Here is an 11467-nt window from a genome sequence, read left to right on the forward strand (position 1 = left end):
CAGGCACGCGCCACCATGCCCAGCTAATTTTTTGTATTTTTAGTAGAGACGGGGTTTCACCATGTTGACCAGGATGGTCTTGATCTCTTGACCTCATGATCCACCCGCCTCAGCCTCCCACAGTGCTGGGATTACAGGCTTGAGCCACTGCGCCCGGCAACAAAATGATTTCTAATACATTTACAGAGTTATGAAAGGAACTGTGTGGTCCACAAAGTCAAAATACTTACTCTTCACAGGAAAAGTTTGCTGACCCCTGCTTGGCTGTCAGGAGTGGCAGCCTGCTTTCAGAATATATTTTCCACATCATTTACTAAGTGTATTAAATAGCAGTTCAGTGGCTTCAAAGAGCCACTCTTTTAGCGAACCTAATTTTAAGGAACTCACAGCTCCTAGAATCTTCCCATCAGTGGTGGTGCTTCTTGCATTGTCAGTTCCTATTCTGATCACCGCTTTGAAACAGACTCTTGTGAAGGATAAGACCTGTCCGTCTTATCCTTTGTTGGCCAAGTCCTCAACAAAGTGCAAGGCAATGAGGAAGATATTGTCTGTATAGTTCAGGCTGTTCCAGGCCACAGAGACCTGGCCTGATTTTGTTAAATATGGAAAAATTGCCCAAATAATGAGAAAAGCCATAAAGAGAACTATTTTGCAAGATTAAGGGCTGCAAATTGGTAATAGCTTGAAAATCCATTCCTCAGTCAGGTAAACTGCAGCTCAGTTTCTTGGCATGCCAAAATGAGACATTGCTAATTTTAAAGTCATTGAATATATAAGAGTTGAAACCATCTACACAGTTTTGGGTTCAGTAGTTTGAGAACAGAGATTTCTCAGAACATCATAGTAAACGGTTTCATATTGAGTCTACTGTAGAAAATAGCAACATTATGTTATTTTGACCTGTGAAGATCTTATATAAATTTTCAGCCAAATTGAAAAGTAATTACTGCAGAAAGAAAGTGTTAAGTGGGAGAGAAGAGGAAAGAAAGGTAAACATTGCCTTCTGTTCTTCCTTTTCTGCCTGCTGTATAAATATTGAGTGTAGCCCTGAGTCAGAAAACACAGGTTTGGTTTAATTTAAAATATGTACAACTTTCTTTTGGTTGTGCAAACAGTAATAGTTGAACTAGAGGTATTGTTCTTAGCTCTCTTTAACTCAATAATTTATCAGATTTTCTGGTTTATTTTTGGGCAAATGTGTAAATAATTAGACATACTAAAAGCGCATGCTAACTTGTTTATTTGAAAACCTACAAAAACGGCCAGGTGCAGTGGCTCACACCTGTAATCCTAGCACTTTGGGAGGCCGATGTGGACCGATTGCCTGACATCAGGAGCTCGAGACCAGCTCTGGCCAATGTGGCACATCCCTGTCTCTACTAAAAATACAAAAATTAGCCAGGCATGGTGGCACAAGCCTGTAATCCCAGCTACTCAGGAGGCTGAGGCAGAAGAATTGCTTGAACCCGGGAGGCGGAGGTTTCAGTGAGCTGAGACATGTCTCCAGTTTGGGAGACGGAGTCAGACTCCATCTCCAAAAAAAAATTTACAATAATGAAATCATTTTTTTTCATTTTTCTTCCATCTGGAGACATAATGGCAAATGGTTAATGATGTAAAATTGTAGAATTGGCTGGGTGCAATTGGTCATGCCTGTAATCTCAGCACTTTGGGAGGCCGAGGTGGGTGGATCACCTGAGGTCAGGAGTTCGAGACCAGCCTGGCCAAGATGGTGAAACCCCATCTCTACTAAAAATACAAAAATTAGCCAGGTGTGGTGGTATGTGCCTCTATTCCCAGCTACTCAGGAGGCTGAGGCGGGAGAATCGCTTGAACCTGGGAGGCAGAGGTTGCAGTGAGCCAAGGTTGCACCTGCACTCCAGCCTGGGTAACAGACTGAGACTCTATCTCAAAAAGCAACAAAAACCAGATTATAGAATTATCTTTGTCATATGCCTTTTGAGAAAATTAAACTTCCAAGACAAAGCAAAACAAAATGAAAAAACTGTTATATTTAATGCTTCTATTTTATGAACAGTTCCATTTGATTGCGTTAAATGAGCCTAGCTTTGTCCTCATTTTGTATACCTGGGTACTTGGTGGAATATCTTTTAGATATTTGCTTTTGCATATCATACATACCCATAAATGTTTTTGAATGAACATTGAAGTGATCTATCTAATTTACAAATTATTGCCTAGTCTATCCCCTGTTTTTTAAAAAAAAGAACTCAGCTGGGCATTGTGGCTCATGTCTTCAGTCCCAGCAGTTTGGAAGACCAAATTAGGATTGCTTGAGGCCAGTTCAAGACTAGCCTGGGCAACATAGTGAGACCTTGTCTCTACAGTAAAACAATAATTTTAAAAACTCACAGAATAAAAACAGTGCATTTAGTAGAATTAGACTAGGTAACAGAAAGAGAAAATACAGAATTAAGACCAATCCTTTCATTAGAGAAAGTTATTTGAGTGAAGCATTTTAATTTGTGATTGATCTTCATAGGAGTATCAAATAAACGAAAAGAGGCTTTTTTGGCTCATGTTTCTGCTTCTGTACAAAAAGCATCTGCTTCTGGTGAGGGCCTTAGGCTGCTTCCACTCATAATGGAAGGCAAAGGGGAGCTGGTGTATAGAAATCACATGGCAAGAGATCACGTGAGAGAGAGAGAGAGAGAGACAGACAGACAGACAGAGAGAAACAGAGAGAAAGGAGGTGCCATACTCTTTTCAACAACCAGCACTTGTGGGAATTCACCCCCTGTTAGGCCCAGCCCTAATATTGGCTGTCAAACTTAAACATGAGATTCAGAGGAGATAAACTTTCAAACTGTATAGCAATACGTTTATGTAAAAAGTCACATTCTTTTTTTGGAGACAGAATCTTGCTCTGTTGCCCAGGCTGGATTGCACTGGTGTGATTTCGGCTTACTGCAGTCTCCACTTTCTGGGTTCAAGTGATTCTCCGGTGTTGTCAGCCTCCCGAGTAGCTGGGAGTAGAGGCATGATCCACCATGCCCAGCTAATTTTTTTTTCTTTTTTTTTTTTTTTTTGAGACAGGGTCTCACTCTGTCTCCCAGGCTGGAGTGCATTGGTGCAATCTCAGCTCACTGCAACCTCCTCCTGCCTGGCTCTGTGGCGTCACTTACCACACTTTCCTGTAACCGTGTTCTTGGCTGCTTCTTTGGATAGGTGGTTCAGGCAAGAGCTGTGGCTTTTGTTTATCTGGTTTATACTGTGACATAGGGGGTGGTGCTAAGTTGCTCTTCCATTTATACTAACACATGGAGCTGGGCGAGGCCCTGCTCTTGTTTTTATTCATTGGCTTGTGTTTTGATTTCCTTTTATACTCATCCCTTCTTTCTATTTCCCCTTTCTCCTTGAGCCACAAGTTTGATAACTTTAATGTGTTTCTTTTTATGTTTTTGCATAATACAGATAGAATTTATAGTTTTTTTTTCTCTTTTTTTTTTTTTTTTGAGAAATAATATATGTGCTGGGAATGGAATGGAGGAATGACCAGCAGTTTAAGTTAGACAGAAGTTGGCGTTTGGAGGGGGCCAGGATGGTCTCGATCTCTTGACCTCGTGATCCACCTACCTCAGCCTCCCAAAGTGCTGGGATTACAGGTGTGAGCCACTGTGCCTTTTTTTTTCGAGACAGGGTCTCACTGTCACCCAGGCTGGAGTGTAATGGCGTGATCATGGCTCGCTAAAGCCTTGACCTCCTGAGCTCAAGTGATCCTGCCACCTTAGTCTCTTGAGTAACTGAGACTATAGGTGCATACCACCACTCCTGGCTAATTTTTGTATTTTTAGTAGCGATGGGGTTTTACCATGTTGCCCAAGCTGGTCTTGAACTCCTGTGCTCAACCGATCCACCTGCCTCAACCTCCTGAAGTGCTGGGTTTATAGGTGTGAGCTACCACCCCTGACCTGTACATGTATTTTAAAATTGTGTACCCTTAAGTTGAGGATATATGTTGTTTCTTTTATTTTTGAGCACAATGTATTTAAGGTGCTTCGATGTCAGCATCTGTACATCTAATTTGCTCCTAACTGCTGTATAGCATTGAACGATGGGTAACCATCACGTGGTCCATCTCCACACCAGAAGCTTTCTATATCTTTATCTCCAGCTCTTAGTGCAATAGGTTGTTCATAAATGTTTGGTCAGTGGATGAATGAATGAATGTGTGAGTGAGTTTTGACAGTGCTTGTGGGGGGACATCCAGGTAGAAGAGGCAGCAAGAGTTAAGACACAAGAGTACAGTGAGTGAAGAAGCAGGCAGTCCCAAGTGTGTGTGGCTCGCGTGCTTGTGCATGCAGGAAGTGGTGGGAGGCTGAGGAAGGAGGAGATGGCCCTGACTTTGGGGATGGGTGATGCGTTAGTGAAGGACAGATATTCGAGAGATCCGGTAGATATATGTCACATGGATATACAGTTAGGGCTAGAGAGAGAAATGGTTGTAAGTCACTATGGAAGATGCAGTTGTAGTGTCACAGCACACAAGGACAAACAACGGTCATTCAGTAGGATAGTCCATCCTTGCTTAGAGGCATACTTTAAATCTTTTGAATTTCCCCCATATTGTTGTGTTTTTTTTTTTTTTTCCCCTGAGACGGAGTCTCACTCTGTTGCCCAGGCTGGAGTGCAGTGGCACTAACTTGCCTCACTGCAACCTCTGCAGTTCTCTGCCTCAGCCTCCCAAGTAGCTGGGATTGCAGGCACCCGCCAGCATGCCTGGCTAATTTTTTTTTTTTCTGTATTTTTTAGTTGAGACAGGGTTTCACCATCTTGTCAGGCTGGTCTTGAACTCCTGACCTCGCGATCCACCCGCCTCGACCTCCCAAAGTGCTGGGATTTCAGGCATGAGCCACTGCACTCAGCCTACCCCATATTTTATTATGGATTTATCAAACATTTGTTTTTTCTCATGCCTTCTTTTCCTGTAGCTTCTAAACAAATTATATTTCTGATCAGCAAGTAGGTAAGTGATATTTAGAACTAAGAAATTTACCCATTGATAAAGATTTCCATGATAATGGATCACATTGATCAGTTATGACTTTTAGAGCAACTTCAAAGAATCAAACCTACTGTATGTGAAGAAATAAACAAGAAAAGTTCTACTGAAGAATATCTTCCCTTTTTTTCAGATTAATGCATGGACAGTAAAGCTGAATTGTGCCTTGCCTCCACCCCTCCATCAAACTGAAGCTTGGCTTCAGGAGGTAGAAGGGCTTATGGATGAAGATTTGTCAACCTCCCAGGATTACTCTCAAGACACGACTCTGATACAAGAGAAAATGACTTTATTCAAGGTTGGAAAAGCAGAAAAAGAGATGTAGAAAAACACATTTTGTTAGGGATTGTTCTTGAGGAAGACTTTTTCCTAAAAAGAAGGGAAGGAAATATAATGGATATTTGAGGATGGTTTAGAATGATTCCTCTGGCGATTTTTGGGACCTAGAAGATAACTTTATGTTCATGACCGTTGTGCTAGTGTAAGGTTGAAACAATAAGGATAGAATCTAAATAAGGATAGAGTTCTAAAGCAACTGTAAATAAAGTCTGACCAAAAAAAGGTCAAGGGGTAGGAGGGTGGAGAAGAGGGGGCCTGATTTAAAATTTGAGAGACCGGATTCTCACTAAAATGGCATGAAAGAAATGATGTGAGATTTATGTTATTTGAGCCTACAAAGGAATAGAAAATACACCAATAAATAAAAGATTATAATAATGGTTTTACTAAAGACACTGTGGTCTGCCTCTCTATAAAATATTCAGATTTGAAACATTTATGATGAAAATATTTATTTACAAAATCTTAATTAAGGGGAGGAGTTTCAGCCTAGGCAATATAGCAAGACCCCACCACTACAGAATTTTTTTAAAAAACAAAATTAGCTGGGAATTGTAGTGTGTGCCCGTAGTTCCAGCTACTCGGGAAGCTAAGGTGAGAGGATCCCTTGAATCCAGGAATTCCGAGCTGCAGTGAGCCACGATTGCACCACTGCATTTTAGCCTGGGTGACAGAACGAGACCCTGTGTCTTAAAATAATAAAGAAAAGTGGGTTAGGGGAGGGCTTCATGTTTTTTTTGAGAAAAAATATAATGTAACTGAGATAGACAAATCCTTAATTACAGTGTTTGGCAATAAATATGGCTTATGTCATGCTGAATTTCTTTTCAGAGCCTGATGGATAGATTTGAGTATCATTCAAACAATCTCCTTACCTTTGAAAATAGAGATGAAAATCATTTGCTGTTGGTGCCACCTGACAAATTGGAGGAAATGAAAAGACGGTGTGTAACACTACCATTTCACAACTGCTGGTGCAATTCACGTTTGAGTAACAGCTTGTACTACAGGGACCACAAAATACAGATTTTTAGATAATTTTTACCAAATATTCTCCTTTCAATCTTGATAACAATATCTTCATGTTTTATGTAATAGTAACATTGTAGATACTATGCAAACATACTTCCTTTCTTATTGAATGGTAGAATATGGTGATGGAAAAAGTTGAGAAACTGAGCTCTGTATCTTGGTTTTGGATAAGTTTTTCTCTTTTTGAGCATGTTTCCTCCTTTGTAAATTTGGGTTAATGATAATCACCCTGTCCAGGTCTCACCAGGAAACTGGATCATATGGGAGGAGGGATATGAAAGCATTTTATAATTGTAAAATACTATAAATATTGAGATTATTTAATCAATTATCTTTTCTCATTCAGAAGTAACTTATTAGTGTAATAAGAGGGTGTTAGCCTTAATAATGAAAAAGCTTAATATATAAACTTATAGTTTTATATTAAGTCATATGGAAGTTTTCAGATTTAGTAAAATATTTCATAGATCAACATTTTATTATAGGATTTGTCAATTGGGAAATCATTTATTCAGAAAATGTTCTTTGTTTTATGTTTTTACCTTAGAAATGGTTGTTTTATATCAAGTCATGGTATCTTACAGTGTTTAAAAAAGAAAGAGATAATGATACCTCTGAGTTCCATGTACTTAAAAGAACAAGTTGAAGCCTCAATATTTTTAAAAATGCTGAACAGATTTCTCACGTTTGGTCAATAATATGAAGTTAAATTCCTAAACTTGCACTGTTTTCCAGAATCAACAACATTTTGGAGAAAAAATTTATTCTACTTCTAGAATTTCATTACTACAAGTGCTTAGTTCTTGGTTTGTTAGATGAAGTGAAATCAAAATTGGATATTTGGAACATTAAATATGGGAGCAGAGAATCTGTGGAATTATTGCTGGAAGACTGGCATGTAAGCTTTTAATTTTGTGTCTTAGGCAACTGTTCTCCATCTCTTGCTGCTGTGTTTGCATTTTTACTTGGCACGATTTCCCATTAACTCTTCAGGCTTTGAGATGGGTTTTCTTGATCGATTTCTTTAGCTTAAATATTGCCTGAAGAAAAGAATTACAAGGAGTCAAATAGCAGCAGAGGGAAGAGTGGAAAAATAGATATATATATATCACTACTTGCTACCCAAGGGGAGATGAAGAGTTAACCAAGTCAGTTAATGTAATATAAAAGGTTTCCATGCTTTTTTTCATTGAAAACTCCTTCTTTCACTTGCTTGAAATGTTAATTTTTGTTTCCTTTTCTGATTCATACTTTCATGCAGTAATTACATTTTTCATATAACATTTTGATCTTAGCTTACTAAATTTACTACTTATGATACACATTTTCTCTTTTGTCATAAGGCTTTCTTTTTGGCTTTAACTCTTCAAGTTTATAGGAAGAAATGTTTGAAGTCACTTAAATATAAATATATTCACATCTAAGTTAAAACTACAGCATCACAGAAATGCCAATTCTACACTCAGGCCTTATCCTTCTTTTTGTTTCCCTCTTTTTAGAAGTGAGGGGGTGCTGGGTGTGATGGTGCACAGCTGTAATCTCAACACTTTGGGAGGCCAAGGCAGGCGGATCACCAGAGGTCAGGAATTCCAGATCAGCCTGGCCAACATGGCAAAACCCTGTCTCTAATAAAAATACAAAAATTAGTCAGGCATGGTTGTAGGTGTCTGTAATCCCAGCTACTCAGGAGGCTGAGGCAGGAGAATTGCTTCAACCTGAAAGGTGGAGGCTGCAGTGAGCTGGGATTGTGCCACTGCACTGCACTCCAGCCTGAGCAACAGAGCAGTTGTCTCAAAAAGAAAGGAAAGAAAAGAAAGAAAGAAAGAAAGAAAGAAAAAGAAAGAAAGAAAGAAAGAAAGAAGAAAGAAGGAAGGAAGGAAGGAAGGAAGAAAGAAAGAAAAAGAAAGAAAGAAAGAAAGAAAGGAAGGAAGGAAGGAGAGAGAGAGAGAAAGAAGAGAGAGAGAGAGGAAAGAAAGAAAGAAGAAAGAAAGGAAAGAAAGAAAGAAAGGAAAGAAAGAAGAAAGAAAGAAAGGAAAGAAAGAAAGGAAAGAAAGAAAGAAAGAGAAAAATGACGGGGAAAAGAAAAATTCCAAGATTGCAAATTTTATTGTAAAAATTAAAAAAATGATAAAGAGAAATTTACTTCCAATTTATGATTTAAACACTGTATGTTTCCAAACAGGAAGTACCGTCATTCTAAACTAGGCTAGATTTTGAATATTTCTACTTCTTTGATTTTTCATTTTTCTATTTAAATGTTCATACTATTGGCACATATAAGTATTCAGTAAATATGAATTTTGAATTAGGTTAGTATTTTTCCGTAACAGAATCTGGTTAATGGTAGTTTCTGAAATGTGTGTGTATGACAGATATCTCTTTGTAACATAGTCTAATATATCTGAAAAGATTACTCAATAAAGCATGTGAAATAAGAGCACTGACACCATTATGTAATATTAATAAAATGTGCAAAGTAGGAGATCCTGAAATTACTATAAATACTTAACTTGCCTTTTTCCACAAGAGGAAAACTGTAGCACCATGTCACCACATTAAGATAAATTTCATCAGATGTCATACCTGTTTAATGTTCACACTCAGCTTATATCTCCTGGGTTTTAACCATCCTTCTTCCTCTTTTCCTACCGAATATGTAGTGTTAAAGACCTAAAGAAATTTTGGTAACTATGTCCTTCATTGAATGTCTATATCTCCCTATCTGGATTTCTTGGCACAATTTTAGAAGTAAAAACTGTCAATGTGTTTTTTTCTTTTCTTCCCAGAAATTTATTGAAGAAAAAGGATTCCTAGCCCAACTCGATACCTCTTTTCAAAAGTGTGAAGAAATTTATAAGAATTTGGGTAAAGTAGTTCAGTTACTTTTTGAAGGAATGACTGTCACTTAATGATGTTTTATCTGTTTTACTTTCTATATAATGTTTTAGAAATTAGTTTTATGTGCATGTTTTCCTGGGAAAATTCTTGCTTTCACTTTTAATATTGTCAGAGGACATATTATTTTGCCACTGTCAATTAATGCAAATATTTTAAGAATATTATTAATGAAAAATTGTTTTTTTAAGATCACTTTTTTGTTTTAATATTGCAGCTGGAGAATGTCAGAATATTAATAAACAATATATGGTGATGAAATCTGATGTTTGTATGTATAGGAAAAATATATATAATGTGAAGTCCACTCTACAAAAAGTGCTGGCATATTGGGCTACTTATGTGGAAAACCTTCGCTTACTAAGGGCTTGCTTTGAGGAGACAAAGAAGGAAGAAATTAAAGAGGTATTTGCAATCTAATAGTATCTGCTCAATTTTATTTTTTAATTGTTTTATTTTATGACCCTCATTTTCAGTTCGAAGATGAGAAAGCAGAGACGAATACACCAGTGTTTTGGAAAATTCTTCGAGGTTTGGAAAGAATTTAGTTTCTTCCCAATATAATTGCCAAGAGGCAGTTTTCTCCACTGGTTTATAGGTTTTATACATGGTCACACACATACATACACCCCCACCCACCCACCCACTGCCAGCAACACAGAGCTTTCTTGAGGTGTAATTTACATACAGAGTAATTGCTTTTTGGAGATGTTTTGCTAAACTCTTTTGGAAAGGAAATAAGACTTAATGTGGATGTTGTGTGCAGGCACTCAGAATGGTCCAGCGTTTGACATACCAACATAGGCTTTCCTACAATACCGCCTCTAACAAAACTAGGCTGTCCCGGACCCCTGGTAATAACATTGTTTACCTTTATACCAAGAAGGTTGGGAAAGCACCAAAATCAGCATGTGGTATGTGCCCAGGCAGGCTTTGAGGGGTTCGTGCTGTAAGACCTAAAGTTCTTATGAGATTGTCCAAAACAAAGAAACATGTCAGCAGGGCCTATGGTGGTTCCATGTGTGCTAAACGTGTTCGTGACAGGATCAAGCGTGCTTTCCTTATCGAGGAGCAGAAAATCGTTGTGGAAGTGTTGAAGGTGCAAGCACAGAGTCAGAAAGCTAAATAAAAAATGAAACTTTCAGTTAAAAAAAAAAAAAAACAATGTACTGGGTAGCTTATAGACACATTTAAAATAAATTACCGTTCAGAAAATTTTATTTTTACATTTGGTTGAAACCCTCCAGCTCTAAAATATTCCTGAGTTTCTAGAGGAGGACAATTAGGATACCTTAACTTATGTGTGGAGGTGTGGAAGAACTGCCAATGTAATTCATTAGTGTTTTAATGTGTTATTCCTGTAATAATCTGTTCTGTGATTATCTGAGATAGTTTCTCTTTCTTTCATTTGTTTTTCTCTGTTGCAGATAGCTATAGTCTTTCAGATTAAACATTTTCAAAATAGAAACTAAAATTACTCAATAGAAAATAGATTATTTGTATTAAAGTAAAAGTGTAAGAGTACAAAAAAGAGCATTTTAGGGGTTGAGTCAGCACTTCTTTCTGTCACCCATATTAATACTAGAAATTCAGATCCTTGTCTTCCAAAAGTCCCTCTGTCTTTAAAGGTCTTCTATAAAAATGTACATAACTGAGAGAAAAATAACATTCTAAGCTTGTAATATCCAAACTGCTAAGAAATCCTGAGCTACCAGAGAGAACTAACAGAACTTACAGAACACTCTAAAATTCGAAGGAGACACAACAACATCCATCTGTTGGACACCATGCTGCTACTAAGTTGTTGAACTGACTATTAAAAATGGGAAGGAACTGTTAGATAATATTTCTGGCCTAGGGACACTGAAAAAATTAATGAGACAGTTAGGGCTCCATGAACTAAACAAGTTTGGAAACCTCTGCTGTAAGTTCATCAACCACATAGAAAGAGAGATCGGATGCATTTTAAAAGTCCAGGACCAGGAGTGATGACAGACAGCTGGCACTCGCCAGTTAGCACTTAGAAATGAAGAGCTAGACCAACAAGGATGGCGGATTCCTCTAAGGGGAAAGTCAAAAGTCCCTGCAAAGAATGCTGCTTAGAATTAGTCTTGGTGTGGAGGTTGCAGTGAGCCAAGATCCCACCACTGCACTCTAGCCTGGGCAACAGAGCAAGAC

At 38.0% G+C, this 11467-nt stretch overlaps 1 protein-coding gene and 1 pseudogene across 11 annotated transcripts in view; both read left to right on the top strand.

The window, feature by feature from the left end:
- Window positions 1–11467, top strand: part of SYNE2 (spectrin repeat containing nuclear envelope protein 2) — a 405273-nt gene that overhangs the window by 128577 nt on the left and 265229 nt on the right. For all 11 annotated transcript variants that reach the window (XM_017533965.2, XM_017533967.2, XM_017533970.2 and 8 more), the window contains 5 exons: window positions 5157–5321; window positions 6194–6306; window positions 7130–7292; window positions 9181–9259; window positions 9507–9694. In XM_017533965.2, coding sequence (XP_017389454.1) covers window positions 5157–5321; window positions 6194–6306; window positions 7130–7292; window positions 9181–9259; window positions 9507–9694 — 708 coding nt within the window. The remainder of the gene's footprint in view (window positions 1–5156; window positions 5322–6193; window positions 6307–7129; window positions 7293–9180; window positions 9260–9506; window positions 9695–11467) is intronic.
- Window positions 9705–11461, top strand: LOC108308238 (annotated as a pseudogene).

This window comes from Cebus imitator, unplaced genomic scaffold, assembly GCF_001604975.1.
Source record: "Cebus imitator isolate Cc_AM_T3 unplaced genomic scaffold, Cebus_imitator-1.0 Scaffold83, whole genome shotgun sequence".
Lineage (NCBI taxonomy): Eukaryota > Metazoa > Chordata > Mammalia > Primates > Cebidae > Cebus > Cebus imitator.